This window comes from Pinus tabuliformis, chromosome 3_1 (assembly GCF_031772625.1).
Source record: "Pinus tabuliformis cultivar Carrire ecotype Pingquan chromosome 3_1, CPIR1, whole genome shotgun sequence".
Taxonomy (NCBI): domain Eukaryota; kingdom Viridiplantae; phylum Streptophyta; class Pinopsida; order Pinales; family Pinaceae; genus Pinus; species Pinus tabuliformis.
Genome location: NC_142301.1, coordinates 667,187,330 through 667,206,042, shown reverse-complemented (window position 1 = coordinate 667,206,042; position 18,713 = coordinate 667,187,330). Strand labels below are relative to the sequence as shown.

General features: G+C 31.5%; 1 protein-coding gene across 1 annotated transcript; it reads right to left on the bottom strand.

Annotated features, from left to right (window-relative positions):
• Window positions 1-17,255: 17,255 nt before the first annotated feature.
• Window positions 17,256-18,239, bottom strand: LOC149188866 (uncharacterized). The gene has a single exon (XM_089410069.1). The coding sequence runs from the start codon at window positions 18,237-18,239 to the stop codon at window positions 17,256-17,258; it is 984 nt and encodes a 327-aa protein (XP_089266195.1).
• Window positions 18,240-18,713: the final 474 nt, after the last annotated feature.

Here is an 18,713-nt window from a genome sequence, read left to right as displayed (position 1 = left end):
ACTCTTGAATGACAAAATAATGATCCTCTTCCTCTTACATCCGCAGTAAAATCTATAATGCATGATATCAAAGCAACTAATGTTGAATTGGATATTCCTCTTATCGCTTTTCTCAAGGTCCTTTATCCTACTTACTCCAATTATCTTGATTCATTGCAAGCAAATGGAAATCTCAAAGATATTACCTTTGACTCTCTTGTGAAAATTTTTTTTGAAAGAGAGAGAAGAGGAAGATATTTCAAAGGCAGGGGGGCAGACACTCTCAAGGAGAAAATTTAGATTTGCACTTCATACACTACAGAAGAACTGGATCACATGATACCTCCACATGCAAGTTACCTTGGGACAAAATTGAGCAGCAAAGAAACCAACCCAAAGGTAAAAATAATGACATAAACAAAGGTAAAGCACATCAATCTGCTCATTATGTTGTGGCACAATGTAATATCGAAGTAAATGAAGATTTATTTAATGCTTCACTTGCTTCTTCGAAAAATGATTAGTTGCTTGATTTAGGAGCAACTTGCCACATGAATCATAGAAAATATTTTTTTGAAGAATTTACTAACAATGTTGATGGAGCAGTATACTTTGTAGACCAATCAAAAATCAAGCCATTAAGGCTTGGCACAATCAGACTCAAATTGCCTGGTCTTCTAGACTTTGTTCTGCATCATGTTCTATATCTCCCACAGCTGAAGAGAAACTTTTTGTCCTTGGTCCACATCTGCTAGCAAGGTCACTCCATTCATTTGTTTGATGGCAAGATTGAGGTGAGAAAAGCATCTGACCACTCACTTTGCATGACGAGAATAGAAGAAGAAAGGTTTCTTAAGCTGCAACGTACCTCTACTCGTGCACAACATTTCTCATACAATTCTCATTATGAAGAAGGAACACTTCCATCAAGTTTATCATGGCATGCTATATTTAGACATTTGAACTATGATAGCCTCCGCTTGTTGAAGAAAAATGGTGTTGCTGGTTTGCCTACAATTCCTAGGAAACTTAAGCAATGCGATGCTTGCATTCTAAGAAAGCATAGTAAACAGTCTTTTCATGATTCACATTCAGGAGAACATAGAAAGCTTGAACTCATTCATTTAGATTTATGTGGTCCAATTCATGTTCCTTCTGCAAATGGAAATAAATATATGACAACATTTATTGATGACAACACTAGAATGTGTTGGGTTTATTTATTGAAGAACAAATCTGATGCTTTTTCAAACATTCAAGAACTTTCATACATGGATTGAAAATGATTCACAATCTCATATTGGCTCTATTCACACTAATAATGGAAAAAAATACACTTCAAATGAATTTGAAAACTTTCTTCGCCAACATGGGATTAAACATCAAACAATTGTGCCCTATAATCCCCAACAAAATGGTGTAGCTGAAAGAATGAATAGGACAATCTTAAATATGGTGCACTCCATGATGTTTTTCAAAAATGTAAAGTTGATGTTTTGGGCTCATGCAATTCTATGTGCTGTATATATAAAGAGTAGATGTACATATAATGCTATTAGAAACAAGACTCCATATGAAATGTGGTATGGGAAAATTCCTTCTGTAAAGCATCTCCGGGTCTTTGGTTCCACCTGTTATCCCTTGATACCAAAGGTACACAGAAACAAACTTGGTGCAAGAAGTCATAAGTGTATCTTCCTGGGGTATTCAAACACCTCCAAAGCATACCGTCTCTATGGTGAAGTCAATAAAAAGTTTGTTGCATCTAGAGATGTAATATTTCTTGAATCATCCAAAACTGGCAATGTTGTTGAGCAGCGACTTGATTGCTTGGATAGATTCGCAAATGCAAAATCATTTCAAGAATTTGATAATCAGATTCCACATCTTGAAGGGCGGATTCCTATACTAGATCAACATGTGGAATCTTCTTTTGAGGAACTCTCTCCCCCGCATGAAACTCCAAGAACAGATGATACTTTAACTAATGTGATTGATAGAATTGGGAGACTCAATCTTGATTTAGTCGCAACTCAATCAACGGAGTAGCCTGGACCATCTGAGAAAGGTCCCTCAAGGTGGCTGACAAAGACACTTGAAAGTGTTCATCCTGATGAGGTTGGAAAGAGAAGAACTAGAAATTCAAACCGACAAAATGGAGGTGATGTAGATGACTCTGATTCACTTGTTGATATGGATGTTTCTTATGATTGTGAATTGAATTTGTCTACAGATTTCGAACCAACTTCCTTCAAAAAAGTTGCTTCTCATGATGAGTGGAAAGAAGCAATGCAAAAAGAGTATGATGCCCTGATAAACAATGACACTTGCAAGCTGGTTGATCCTCCATTAGGAACCAAAGCAATTGGCTGCAAGTGGGTCTACAAGAACAAGTATAAAGCTAATGGCTCACTTGACAAGCACAAAGCCACGCTTGTGGCAAAAGGTTTTGCACAAAAGGAAGGGGTCGATTATGAGGAGGCTTTTGCCCCCATAACAAAATGGGCTATCATTTGGACACTCTTTTCCCTAACAACTCAGAATGATTGGAAAGTCCATCAAATGTATGTGAAACTACTTTCTTGAATGGAGATATAAAAGAGAATGTTTTTATGTCCTAGCTTGAAGGATTTGTTGTGAAAGGACATGAACATAAAGTATGAAAACTTGTGAAATCCTTATATGACCTCAAACAAGCACCGCGAGCCTGGTATGAAAAACCAACCAAGCATCTTCTGAAACATTCGAAGTCCATATTCCTTTCTCAAAAGAAGTACATTGGAGATCTATTGAATAGGTTTTGATGACAGAATGAAATCCTCTTACTACTCCAATGGAACAAAACTTAAAGCTCACATCAATTCAAGGAAAAGAATTTGAGGATGCAACAAAGTATAGACAACTTGTAGGAAGTCTCAACTACCTAACTACCACCAGACTAGACATTTCGTTTGTTGTTGGAATCCTCTCGAGGTTTATGCAAAAGCCTTGTGAGGGACATTGGTCTACTGCAAAAAGAGTTCTAAGGTACTTGAATGGAACTCAAGACTTTGGAATCAAGTATACACAGGTGGATGACTTCAACTTGATTGGATACTCTCATTCAGACTTCGATGGAGACAAAGAAACTGGGGTATCTAGTTTAGGTTATGTTATGAGTCTTGGATTAGGAGTTGTCTCCTAGAGATCACGCAAACAATCAGTTCCGACAGATTCCACAATAGAAGCAGAATATGTGGCGGCAGCTGAGGCACCAAAAGAAATTGTGTGGCTGAGGAAAATTCTTGAAGTTTTGCAGGTAAAACAAGTACAGTCGACTCCACTCATGATTGACAATACCTCGACAATAAAGTTGGCCAAGAACCCAAAGTTCCATGATCAAATGAAGCACATCAATACTAAATATCATCTGATTCAACATCATGTTGAGGCCAAAACAATCCCTCTCCTTCATTGTTCCACTAATGAGCAAATTGCAGACATCTTCACCAAAGCGCTTGGAAGAGAAAAGCTTGAACGATTCAGAATGATGCTTGGACTCACCAATATCCCTTTAGATTAAGGGGAGGAATGTTGACACCTAATCATCAAGATTTGGTTAATAAGTGTAATTGATGTAAATAAATGATAAGAAATATGAATAATCACTGGGAGATGAAGTGAACAGTCTCTCCCTCATGCATATAATAAATACCAAGCTCAATGATTTGGAATGAATTGATTTTGAGGATTTACTACCTGGTCTGACAACTTTTATAATCCATAATGACTTACTTTTAGATGATGATAATGACTTACTTTTACATAATGTTAATGGTTAAGAGTTACACATGATTAACATAAATCCATTTCTGAAGCACCCATTACATACCACTCTAGATGACATAGAATTAATAGTGCATTGAATATGATGTTACATAGTGACATGAAATTAAGTATCGAGTAAAGAAGATGTTATTGATTTGAAACCTTATTATAGTATTGATTTTGGTATAATGAAAAACTTTACTAATTTGAAAGTTTATTAATAGTTGTAGGTTTTGGTGTACTCATTGTATTACACAATTTATGATATATATACATTATGTGAAGGGTGACAACTTCGTGCTCTCCTAATACTATAAACTATTAAACCATTTTCACATCAACAACTCATCAACACTCATTTTTTGTGACAAATAATATATGTGGAAGTACAAAATTGTAAACATAGTGCCCTCATTTATATTAGATGGATTAAGTTGTTAGTTCAAGATGATCTACTAAGAAAATGACCTTATTTGACTTCAGTCTCATAAAGTTGGATTATACAACTTAAAAGAGTTGTCAATGAAGCTAGAAAATGTGAATATTGTTGTAAAAGTCAAACATCTTAGGAATCAAGGACATAGAAAAAGTAAAAACAATATAACTAGGGTTCAAAATAAAATTGAAAATTCCTAGTGTTGTCAAAGAAGTGTTTTTAGTACATATAGAATTCATTGATGTTAAAGAAAGTTTTTGAGTAAACTAATTTGTGGTCCTTATTACTAAGAAAGTACATGATGCAAGAACTCTTTTATGGTGTGGAAACAACTTATTATAATGCAACTTTTGTGTTAAAAATATTGGAGTATTTTGTTATGTCTATTCACTATTAGGATTGAAAATGTGATGAAACCCTAGGGTTTCACTCAATGAACCTATGACATATCACCTGTGTTCATTACATATTAAATAATGCTTTTAATTTTACTACATATTGGAAAATACCTATAAAAATCGAGTTATTTAACCCCCTACAAATACGAATCCAATAAATCTTCCCAATTTAAAAAACCCATATTTTCACTAAATATTATAGGTATCCATTTTTTAGTAACATATTTTATACTCTTTTATATTTTTTTCTTTAACTTTGAACTCCATTTTTTATACCATCCAATATAAAAACACTTTAACCCGTATTCTATGCTCAATATATCATGTAGTTTTTCTTCAATATATATCTTTAGTATATTATTGGTCCCTAGTAAAGTCTCCTTGATAAAAAAATCTTCTACTTTCTTAATTTAAAGATACTAAATGAAAGAGAGTTACTAATGCACAAGCTCAAGGAATGGTACTAAATGGAAGATACTTATTAATCTACCGGCCGTTAGAAAGCATTTAATCCACTATTTTTTTCCAGTTTTGATAGAGTACTTCTGATATATAAAATAATTAAAATAATTGATGAATTAAAATATTGTATTGAAACTAATTTTGTATAATAGACAAAGGAAATTAAGGAAAGGAGTAATAAAATGATATCATTGAAAAAATAATTACGGTAATAAAATGATGCTATTGACAATATAGCTAAGGTGTCATTCTTTGTATTTATGGGAACAATGGTACACATTTTTAATGGGAACATATCATATTCCCTTAGATATCTAAAGATTGCAATTTTATTTTATGATAGTTGTCTTTCTAACACTCTCAAATGGTTAAATTCATTTCGATAATTTTATTTTCATAGCTATAATAGTTTTTAAAATATTTAGATGGTATCCAAAACCATACGGTGTAAACTAACCTTAAAAAATATGAATGAATTAAAAATATAAATAAATTATGTTATATTAATATTAAATCTTTTACTATGAAGGCGGCATCTATGGCAAAACGATAAGAACATTTATAATAAACTATTGTAGACTCTCGATACATGGTGTATTGAACTATGGCAAAACGATAAGAACATTTATAGTAAACTATTGTAGACTCTCAATACATGGTGTATTGAACTAGTAGAGAGGTTAGAAAGGAAAGATACACTCTCAGATATATATATACACTTTGGAAAACTTTATTTATACACTTCAGAAAACTTTATTTAGAACTACTATCTACAATGAAGATTTTTAATAGATGTCATTTACGTTATTAGGGTTAGAAATAGAGGAGGAAGCCGAGATGAAAGAAAAAGTAAAAATAATATATTAGAAAAATGATTTGATGTAGAGACAATTAAGAAAATCTATGTTGTTGAATGAAGTAATTCAAAGAAAAACAAAAATGTAAACATTGATTTGAGAGTATGATAATCCTTATAATGAACTATTTTTTCATATTTCTATGATAATTTATCTTATAAAGATAGTAACTATTAACTGGTTTATTGCTTCATTCTATTTTGAGCCAAAACCATATTATTCTTAACTATATTAGGAATTTCTATTTTTTGAAGGTCATATGTGCATGAAAAGTATAGGTACATTTGTTATACTTGTATTTTCCACGGTAGGCGGTAGGGATGTTATTAATTGTGGATGTTATTAAGTGTGGTAAGGATGAAATTAAAATTAATTTATATATTTTTTTTTTAAATTGTATTTTATTAATTTTGGTGAGGATTTTAATAGAAGAGTATGGGTATATTATTTTTGGAAAAATTAAATTAGTCTCACTCTAGCAAAAAAGGGATAGTGAGGTTCATATAGGTATACTCACTTAGGAATTTAAAAGGCTTCAACCAAATATAATAGTATTCATAGGCAATATACTATTACAACAACATTTATGAAGGCATTATAACTCATCGTATCATTAATGGAAATTTGAGGGTGGGTGAAAAAGATAACACTCATTATGCCCAACTACTAGAGATAACCCCAATTGATAAAATCATGTATACTTGTTTTTGCATTTGTTGTGCAAGAAACCCTCTATAACCTAGAATGAGGTAAGTGTTTCAGTGTGATGTTATATTTAAAAATAATAAAATGTTACTTATATTAACCAAAGAAATTGTAATAACAAAAAAAATTAATGTAGTTCATGAATTAAAAAACATCATTTTTCATCTTAATTTTACATCAATAATATACTCACATAAAGTAAGTGAAATTAAAAAAAAAAAAAAAAATATTACGTTCTATCATAAGGAAGATAAATTCCTTCACCAACTAATAAGGAATTCACATATGACATTGAAAAATAATATTATATGAGGGGTAACTCATTATGTGATTCGAGAATATATATATATATATATATATATATATATATATATATATATATATATATATATATAATTTCATATCAACTTCTATACAAAGAAAAATACAATAACTCAAATTAATAATGTTCTTATATTTTCATATTTTTGAAATATGTAGTTTATTCCATTTTTAATATAGAGTTGATATGAAATATCTAAAATCTATTTAAAAAAAAATATTAATTATTACAATATGAATATTCACCGAAATATTTAACATCAAGCTTACAAGGAGAGATTTTTTTTTATGAGAAGTAGTTTTAATTCATTTAATGGTTAATGTATGAGATATAACATTTTAAAAAATGTTCATAGTAGAAACAATTCAATGAGTGAGAAAGAGAGGGAGAATATATATATCTATATATCTATATATATATATAACATGAATGATTTTTTTTCTTGGTCAAACACAAAGAATTGAAGAAAGAGGGGAGTAGAAATTAATGGTGTGAATTGTTGGGCCACTAGAACCCTAATAGTTCATACTTTCACCTCTATCATCTGAGGTTCATGTTATTGGAACCTTTCATTTCCTTTATGCTAGTGCTTTGAATGTGTGGCTGGTTCTTGGGTGTTCGATGATTGGTTATGTGTTTCTTCACTATTGTAGTTTCCTTCCTTGTTGGCACTCTTGGTGGCCATTGTTGCAGTAGTTTCAAGTGTTAGATTTTTGGTGGTTTTTCTTGGTGGATGCCTTGGTCAAGTGTGTTTATTGAATGTGCTAAGCATATACAAAATGTAAGTTTATCTTTATATATTGGCCGAACATATAAAGTATGAATCATAAATAAGATATTTCAATGTGAATTATGCATATATTATATGAAAATAGGGAAAAATATAATTAAAATATTTCATTATTGTTTTTCTTAGAACCTAGCATACATCCATTTTAATACCAAATCTACCAAGAGCATACAGGAACAAAATATGTCAATATAACATTCCATCAAGTTTCTCACTCAACAATATGTTTTCATCTTGGGATATTTGATCTCTTTCTCGGTTTAGTACATCCAAAGTGAAGTTAAAATTGATTTATGTTGGTTATATTTCAACAATTTATGTTGTTGTTAAGAAACAAAGTGGTTATGTATTGAAGACATTAAGCTCACATAGAGGGACAATTTATTTCTAATGAGTTTGATTGTTATTGCAAAAGGAATGTCATCCAAAAGGAATTGCTACCATTAAATAAGACAATCGTTGAGATGCCTAGGATCATGTTCAAAGGTAAAACTATTCCAAACACCTTTTAGGAAAAAATATAGATGTAGGTGCTTATGTTTACTTTCTTAATAGATTTCCCATAAGAAGTGTGCAAGAGTGGAAGAAAAGTAGGTTCTTATCATCTGAAAGTGTTTGGTTTTATTACTTATGCTCATGATGATATGAAGAAAGGAGAAAATCATATGATAGAAGTGCGAAAATTCATTGTTATTGGCTAGCTTGAGGATACAAAGACTTATAAATTAAAAATTGTTTGTTAGTGATTATGTTTTTTTTAAATTAAAAATAATAATGGTAGTCGACTCAAGGTGTGGCACAAAAAAAATGCAATAATTATTGGACAATATAGTGAATATTATATTTCTACAATTTAAACTCGTCCAAATACTTCCTACACTACATCCACTCCATTATCATATCCAATTTCAACTCATGTGTTAAGTCAAAGTCTTGCTAGAAGAGGTAAAATCCTTAAATGAAATTTATGGATATATCACTTTTTCTTTAATCTATAGAAAGAAAATCTTTCAAAGAAGTAGCAAAATATGAATCATGGTTAAAAAAAATGGATGAAGAGATTATATCAATTAAGAGGAAGTAAGAATAGGACCTTGTATATTCTTCTATTGGACAACAAGTCATTGGGGTCAAATGGGTTTACAAATAAAAATGTGTTGTTGATGGGTCCATACAAAAGAAAAAAGTCACGTTAGTGGCAAAGGGGTATGTTCAACAACTTGGCATTGACTACAACGAAATATATGTTCATGTTGTAGGATTGGATACAATAATAGTTGTTTTCGCATTAGAAGAACAATATAATTGGTGTGAAGTCAAAGTTCTTGAATAGTTTATTAAAAATATTTCTATGGTCAACATCATTAAGCATGTGAAGCCCCAACTAAAATTGAATATGAATGAAAAAACACACATTCTACAAATTTAAAAAGGGTCTTTATGGGATTATACAATGTTCAAGAGCATGGTATAGCAAAATTTATCATTAATTTTTGAAAATAAGGTTTAACATAAGCTAAATTAAACCCACATTGTATATCAAGTCAAATGGTAATGACATATTAATTGTTTTCTTATTTATACGTGATTATATATATACATGTTCGATTAACTTGTGAGTGGAATATTTCAAACATGCTAGGATGACTGGATTTTGAAATGATTGATTTGACATTGATTGATTATTTTCTTGGCATATAAATAAGGAAAATTGGATATAAATTTACTTAGCAAGAAAAAATTCTATACATATACTTCACCCGTGTAAATGAAAATAGTAAACCCGAGAACACAAAATGAATACAAATTAATTTATTTTCTATAGAGGATGGAGCTAAAGAGGTAGATGTTGAATCTAGGAGTAATGTATTTCGGTATATGTTATTGCCACTAGATCTAATATTATGCAAGGAATTATGTATTAAGTTTCATTCATAAATCATGAAAATTCAAGTAAGATTAATTTTGGAGTAGATAGTAAGTTTGATTTCAAGATTCATGCAAAGTCCAATTACGATTCATTGTGGAGTAGTAATAGAATTTTGAAGTATTTAACAATTTTGGTATTTGGTATACTTCAACAAATAATTTGGCTTAGTTGGTTAAACACATAGTGATTTCCCTAGATTTCCTTATAATATTAAAAGTAATTCAAATTAAGCTTTTAGCCTACACTATCAAGCTCTTCAAAGGAACAATCAACTATTTCATTATTTCATTATATTCTACATAGACATTGCAAGCATGTGAAGCTATTTGGTTGAATTGAATATTAATAGATCTAAAACAAAAGAATGCCACAATTATTGATTGTGATTACATATGTACCATTACCATAAGTAAAAATCTAGCTCAATATATTTATATCAAAATCAATTGTTAATGATCATGGCAAAAAGATAAAATTAAATGAAGATTTGTAAAAAAAATTATGAAATTGCTAATATATTCACCCAAGTACTATTAAAAGAGAAGTTTCATTATACGAAAAGGATGTGTGTAATCACTTAGTGAACCATTAAGGTGGAGTTTTAAGAAAACATTAATAGTTGCAATGCATCATAGTCCTTGCATCTACTAGTATCGTTAATTGATTAATTTAACACTTGCATTTATGTCTTCCACATACTTCCTCCACACATGCTTCCTCTCCACAACCATCTCTGCACTACTTCCTCCTCACATCAACGTTCGCATAAGTTCCTTGACACCATGTTTCGTAACTCGCATTTCATCCGAACTCATTCATTTATGTTTGTGCTTTCTCCATTCTTCATTCTCCCCTCCAACCGATATAACTTAAATATTAATGTTTTCGTTGTGTGGAAGTGTGAACATTTTGTTTAATAATAATATTTGTGTTTTCCTTGTTCGAAAGTGTGAAATTTTTTGTTGAATAATACTATTTATTTTTTGTTGTGCTTGATCTACTTCCATGACATGGGTTATTTGGATGAATGTTTTTCTGATTCATTGATTAGTTTTATCTTCTTCGAGTTCCATGTACAAACATAAAAGTAAAGTGTAATGGGTGTATCTACATTGGTGAGGATAATGAAAATTGAAATAAATAATATACATCAATGTAAATAAAAAAGAAATGTACCATAGCAAGAAATGAGTCTTGAATTATACACATTATTTCAAAACCAAATATCATGCCTTCTTTCAACAACTCTTGTGTCGGTGTAGTTCTATACATTGTTTCCTGCAAGTTTTATACCCCATAATAAATCATATATTTAATATGTAGATTTTTTTGTTCTATTAATTGTAAACTCGCAAAAGTAAAACAATGTAGATACTTACAAATTATGGACTTAATTTATGATATGCTAACATATACTCACAACCCATATTTAACCCTATGTCAATCAATTCTTTTGATGACTCTTCTTTGTATGTTAGCACCTATTTGAAGAAAATGAAGGATGTTTTCTATAAAAAAGCTTAAAATATAGGAAAATGAAGTCATAAGTTGTTATAAGGAAATATTAACAATTATACACAAACTTTGATATCAACCATTTTCTTTCCTGTCATCCTATTTTACATGTTGAATGAGTTCCATTTTATTTTCTTGTTAGCAAGAAAATACTTGAAAATTAATATTTAATGCTAAGTTATATGTTTATATGTACCTAATAGAAAAAAGTACTCATTACATACATTTGAAGCATGTTGTTGTTGAGATGTCTCCTCGTGTGATGCAATTATGTCCACTTCTTTGACCATATCATTGTATATTATTTTGGACATTCCTAATAGCATGTTTAAGATATTAGCTCGTTGATCCTTTGGGATTTTCATAATCTTCCTAAAAAGGTAATAAACTATTTTAAACTGATATATGAAAACTAACTATAACAAAATTGATATTAATAAATAAATTCTTTGTAGTAATATACACATATAATTCTAGAAAAGCATTTTAATTAGGAATATTACTTTTTGAATGATTCTCCTCTGTTGTATGTTTTTTCTATTGCAATTCTCAGAGGTCTCATTAACCATTTCTCTAGAAACACTTCATGTAGTTTAAATATAACATGGTTCTTTGAATAGTTGGATTGATTTTTGTATCATAAGTTGAAAGTATCTCTATAATTTCATTCAACTACATCCCTCATAGTTTTGTAAAAGTTTCCACCCCTTTCATTAACCTCCAACACAAGTCCAAATGAGCTAAGGACCAATTCATTTTCATTTACATGTTCTATATTTTTTGTTTTCTTAGAAAGACATTCTTTTCCTTTTTTGTTGGTCCTTGTAGAACATTAAACATATGTTAACTAATAGATTTTTTGAAAAATGTTATCTAATATTATTAAGTATATTATTAGAGAAAATTGAAAAAGAAAAATCTCATATTGAATAATATTTTTTCATTCACCTCATTCATCCACCGACAATTTTTCTATGAGCACTTCACATTCTTGTGAACTTAGATCAAAAAAAATATTATTGAGCTTCCTCATTTTGAGGCTATGCATGACACATATTAACCAGTACATAATATTTAAAATTACTTATAGTACAAAAATATTAATTTTGTAAATGATTTACAAAGAAGTTGTATTTTCTTGTTTTTTTAATGTGTTACCATTGTGCACATCAATATTTTTATTACTTGGCAACTTCTGAGACATTTTTTTATCTATATACAACATGTATCATTCAATATAGAATCCACTAAATATATTTTATAAATAAATCATATAAATTTCAACCAAGAAGAGGTCTAGTGACTGGTGCGGTTATGTGCATAAATGGACTAGTGCATTTAATTTAGTAAACGTATCAAGATGCTTAATTGTTGAGATTTGACATGTCAAATGATTATTTTTAAATAACGTTAAAATTTGATGGTGTGATACGTAATGATAAAGGCACCACCATCATAGTAAAAAATGAAAACATAAACAATTAAACACAAGTTTTTTGGACTTAGCCGTGCTATTTGGCATAATGACACTAGTGCATTATACTACAAAAGGCACACCGATAAACAAAATTTACTCTTTAAAAAGATGGAGAGGGTCGATAGGGTTTGGATGCTATTCAATAAGTGGTCCCTCTACTTCGCATGTCAATCGTATTATATATAGTAACATAAACCTATTAAATCTAAAATGCCTAAAATTAAAAAGCCTCAATTGTGAAGTGGTAGAGGGAGTTAAACCCTAAGGTAAAATTTTGTGGCCACATAAGCAAGAAGAGAAAAGAGTTTAAGGTAAGTATTGATTATAATCATCATTATCATTATGTTTTTGCTCAATTTTAATTAAATCTAAGTAGGGGCACAAATTGTAAAAAAAGATTATTAATAATTTTTTTTACTATGCATGGTTTTTTTTTTTTTTTCTAAATTTTAATTAAATCTAATAGAAATTGTAAAACAAAAAATTTAGTAAAATTAAAAATAAAATTTAAAACTTATACTATGCAAGATTTTGAGTGAATCACCATACCTTCCAAATTCTTATCTTATACTTATGTTGTTCTAAAGTGTTATGCTACTCCATAGTCCTCTCATTACTTCTCTTTTGCAAATATCTCCCTTAAAATGTTGGGAAATTAATGAAATAAAGAAAAATTAATATTTATAATATTTTACAATATTAAATTTTGAAAAATAAATTACTCCTCATTTTTCAATTTGAAAGATATAAAATCGTGCCTTTTTTCTTATTTTTTTTTTTTTTTTTTTCAGAATATCAATGTCTTTCATAGTAAAAAGAACTAGTGCGTTTAAGAGTAACATGCACCGATTTAGATAACCTATTGGTGCACTAATTTTTTTTAACACACTCATATGATAAAATTCCTTTTTAATTTTTGAAATCTCTAAAATGAGTGAGGTTATTATTTTATTTTCATGATATAATATTGAAGTAAATAACATTTATGATGAGGATCGCAACATAGGTCAACGCCCTCATTATTTGGCTTAAAATCCTTGTATCAAGGAGATGAGTAGAACATGAAGGAAGTGTGACTCATCAATGAATGAAGGAAAGGTGTAGCAACTCAAGGCATGCTTTAGTATCAATATCAATATTTTAATTGTATGTCTTAATAAAATGATTCCCTTCATAAATTAGTATTATTTAACTATTCAGTAATGAAAATATCTAGCCAAGTCTCCACAATACTAGAAATATCCAATTCGTTACTCGAAACATTTTTACAATAGTAATAGCCACAACAATAGTGGTCCACTTAGTGGTATCATTTGGTACCTTGATAAAGACACTCACAATTCTATGAATGAGAATTATTGTCAACAATAGTGGTCCACTTAGTGGTATCATTTGGGACCTTGATAAAGACACTCACAATTCTATGAATGAGAATTATTGTCACCTCATTAGAAAAATGATAATTCCCAACCTTAAAGAGAACCACCACTACCTATCCCATCTAAAAAATCTAAATATTTATAAGTCACTTAAGCCAATAAGTAATTAGATGAAAACCGATTCCACATAATTTCTAGATCCTATCGACAACTACTATGTTCACCTTCATTCAATAATGTTGGTGAAAATCACATTCTACTTATGATAATTGAGCTTACTAAAGAAGAGAAATTGCATAATCTACTTACAACTCTTCAATATTAACCACAAAAACTACGCAATAAGAATAAGGGAAATGCAAAGGTAGTCTGCCTTTTCTAGAGATCATCAAAAGTTATAATATATATTTTTAATTTGTATTAAAATTCCTAGAATCTACCCTATCAAAGAGGTACCTTTATCTCATGAACTTGTTAAATATTTTTCCGTTCAGAAATAATGGAAAGAGAAGAAGGGTTTCCATTCCATGCATGTTATAGGTAAGATTTTCAACCTTGTATAAGGGAAGGTCCTTGCTCCTACGTCTTCTAGTCTATGTAGCAAACGAGACTTCCATATTTGGTCTATGTAGTTGGACCCAATATTGGCTTCGTAGTAATCCTTTGATTCTTGGGATAATTTGGATGAAAAAAATTAATTACAATGTTATATTAAAAAAAATGACTACTTCTCATGGCTAATCATTTAAGATAATAATATTGTACATTCTATATAAACCATTCTTGGAGGCTAAAGAGACACTTTTGTTGGATTTAGAAAAAGATGATGCACCCTTCTACCCAACTCGTCCTCACAATTCAAAAATCTTTGGAATTAAAATATCTGGGTGAGGAAAACATGCTTCCAACTTTATGCAAAACCCCAACCCCTAACAAATCGAAAATAGCCAATCGCTTCAAATACCACACCATAAGTTTGCAAGTACAAGTAGCTTGACTAGTGTAATGAATTTTTTACTAGGTTATTATGGTAGAAATAGTTCAAATAAAAAATTTAAACATGAACCACCGATTATATTATCTTCAAGGGAAAGAGTTAATTGATTTACTTGAACTCAATAATTTGTTGCTTTCCTTGTTAGGACATGAAGGGCACTCACCCGCAACATCCGTAGCCATCAAAAGTATATAATGTACTCAACCTGACAACCTTACTTACATAGGAATCATTCCTTTAAAATATATTTCTAAAACAAAGCTATAAAAGTTGTTTGATGTTGATTTTATATCTCAAATTTTAGATAAAAATTGTTTGATATATAGTGGGTGGGTCTCCCCATTGGTCATTACACCTAGAGAAGGGTTGTGAAGGGTGACTTTAAACTATAAAGATCGTGATAAATCTAGATCGAGTTCCCACTTTCCCGTGCCTTTTATTGGTTAAGTATTTTATGTCTTTTAATTGAAGAAATAATTTTCCTTCCTAGTTGATTTTAGTGCATCTATTACATTGTAATTACTCTTGAGTAACATGATAAGAACAACATTTATTTTGGGTACACCTTCTTTATGATTTTTCCTTTTGGAACATGTAATGGGCTTGATATAATTAAAAGAGATATGCTCAACATCTTTTTAGATTTATTTCATGATTGTGTAGAAATTTATATCAATATATTTAGAGTCTACGATATAAAGAAACCTTGATCAATATATAAATTGTGCTACAACATTGTCAATATACGAAATTATCCCCTCAATGAAAAATGTTTTGTGCTTATGAATAAACACATAGTGTTAGAATATAACATCTCATTTTTAAGTACTCCCAAAATTTTGGTTAGCCAAAACCTAAAAACAAAAGTGTTGTATGTTTCTTGAAATTGAGTGCTCATTTAAAATTTTCACAAAATTGTAACGTCGAATATATGTCCTTCTAACTAATGATGTTAAATTTATTGTGCCAAAAATTGTTCCAAACTTTAAACTAAAATTAAGACATCCTAATTGGGATACTCCTTTCCATACTCGTATTTACACTTAATGAAAAACATTGGAAGTTATTATACAAGATGGTGTGTGAAAAATATGCAATTTAACATGTCAGTGTACTAATAAAATTTTATGCACTAGAATAAACGGTTGTCTAAAGTATTACATTAATTAAAATTCGAAAGATAAGTTAAATTCTAGAGCCATTGAGCAGGAGTTCCATATATATATATATAAGGAATTCCTTCGCAATGGCATTATAGTTTATTTTTTTTGCTCAAGCAAGAAACGAACCTTCTATTTCATGAAAGTAAGAACTTTACAATTTATACAAACAACCACCACCCTTTGTGGAAAAGGGGCCACCAGAATGATGCCCACCAGAAAAAGAAGCACCAAACTCTTTACGTTACTTACAAAAAAGGGGTAACGGGAATAATTGATCACATGAGCCCACCATAGAAACCCGCACAAGCGACCCGTTGGCTAGTTTCTTAGATCTCCACCGTTCAGAATCCTCTTTTAATTTGACGGCGGAAATGCAACAAACTTCTGAAAGCCACAAGGTATTTAACCTCCCGCGCCACAAACCTGCTCTATCCATCCAGACCGTCGGATGGCTTTTGAAAAAAAGGACGGTTGTGCTTGATATCGCACAGCCATAAGGCACCGAACTTTAAGGCGCGATGAGGGTGGTTTTCGAATCTGTCCCACCACCATGTGTCGCTCTTTATATGGAATCGTTGTCCATACTCCAAAACCAATTTCTTATGGAAAGCAGTGCGAACTCATGAATACTGCTCCACCTGCTGAATACTCACCATACTATAGAAATTAGGGTGTGGAAGCCCCTAACTCCACTGCCGATGATTATTCACTAAAGATTTTTCCTAGATTGGGGAAAACTTTTGCCAAACATTGAGGATAACAAAGGAAGAGATAAAAAAACCTCCATTATCAACCAGGGCCATCCTTTTACCTGTTTGCCCCAAAAGAACAAAACCAGCCTAGTTCTCCACGCGAATCCGACAGGGAAAACTAATCCGATAACTGAAGGAACAACTTTGCCGCCACTTCCACTTTGATGAAGGACCAATAACCGGAGAATGATCTGAAGAGGTGAAAAGTATTGTCTCAAATCAATCCGTGAAGCAATGGCGCCCAAAGGGCAAATCATGAGGCCAAGGAATCATTGGCTGGGTACACTTAACCTTTGCAGGAAACCCTCCCACTATGACGGACCACCTCAATATCCTCTACCGCTTGGTTATCACAAAGAACCTTTAAACAATTCTGGGGCAAATCCTGCCACTTCTTAACCATCCTGCAATCTTCATTGTTCACCCCTTGCCTGGCTAGAATGTCCACAAGCTTGTTAGAATTTCTATGCACATGATTGAAACTAACAGAACCAAAACCTTGAAGGTGAGCTTGAATCCTTTGATAAACCTGGATTAGTCTCCAATGATTTGAGACTTTCTCCGGTTTGGATCCACAGCTGATTCTTTTTACAGAGTTGATGGTGATTTCAGAGTCTGCCTCTATAATGACATTTGAGCTATGGTTTTTTATCAGAATCTCTAGGCACTGCTCCATCGCCATTAATTCCGCCATGTTATTGGTTGCTTTACCTAAATGGTTGTGGAAGATTAATATGATTCTTCCCTCTTCATTCCTTAAAACTCCTCCAAACCCAACTATTCTGGGATTACCTTTGGAGGCTCCATCAATATTGAATTTCAGGTAGTTTTTCGGAGGAGGCTGCCAGCAATCTTTCTTTGTATTCTTTGTCATTTTCTTTTTTCCAAGCCCTTGCGGAATGATCTTTTGCAATCCCAGTAGTATGAGTGTTCTCAGCTCCATTTTTGAGGGAGGAGTCTCTGGGATATTGCGCACTGTGGTGCTGACTGTTTCCCTTATCTGCTTTAGAATCAAATCATATAGCTTCTGAGGGTTGGCTTTTTCTTCCTTAAAGATTCTCTTATTTCTTTCTTTCCAAACATTCCAGATAATGAATCCTGGTGTGAAAGCCCATGCCCGATTAAGCGCCTCATTCTCCGAAAAGCTCCTCCTCCAATTATTTAGGGTATTTGTGATGCTCCCTCTGTCCCTGTCTGATTGTTGGAAAATGTTAGAAAAGGAATTCCACAACCAGGTGGTGTAAGAGCAGTAGTTGAGGATGTGTTCCATAGTCTCCTCTTGCTCTTCACAAAGCTGACATTTAGAAGGCCCCAAGACGCCCGTTTTTCTAATATTTTCCCAAGTCAGAATTTTATTATGGTGCACTAGCCACATAAAGAGCTTTATTTTCATCCATGCTTGGTGAGACCAGAGTTGCCTCCAAGAATTTTCTGGAACACATGACTCTAGCCCCAGGAGAATATACTTTTCCTCTTTGAGATTGAAGGTACCTTTATTGTTGTTACTCCATCTGAGTTGATCCTGCCCCTCTGTGACCATGATCATCCTTTGTTTGAAAATTCTTCTCAGTGATTCTGCTTTTGCTGTTATGAGGTTGTTATTTCTATAATCAATGTTACTCCATTTTCTCCACTTGTCCTGACCCTGAGGGATGTTCTAGAAATCTTTAACTTTGATCAATCCTTGGGAATTTGTTTCTTGTTTGAGACTTATGAAGTCCTCCTTTAACAACACCAGTTCTTG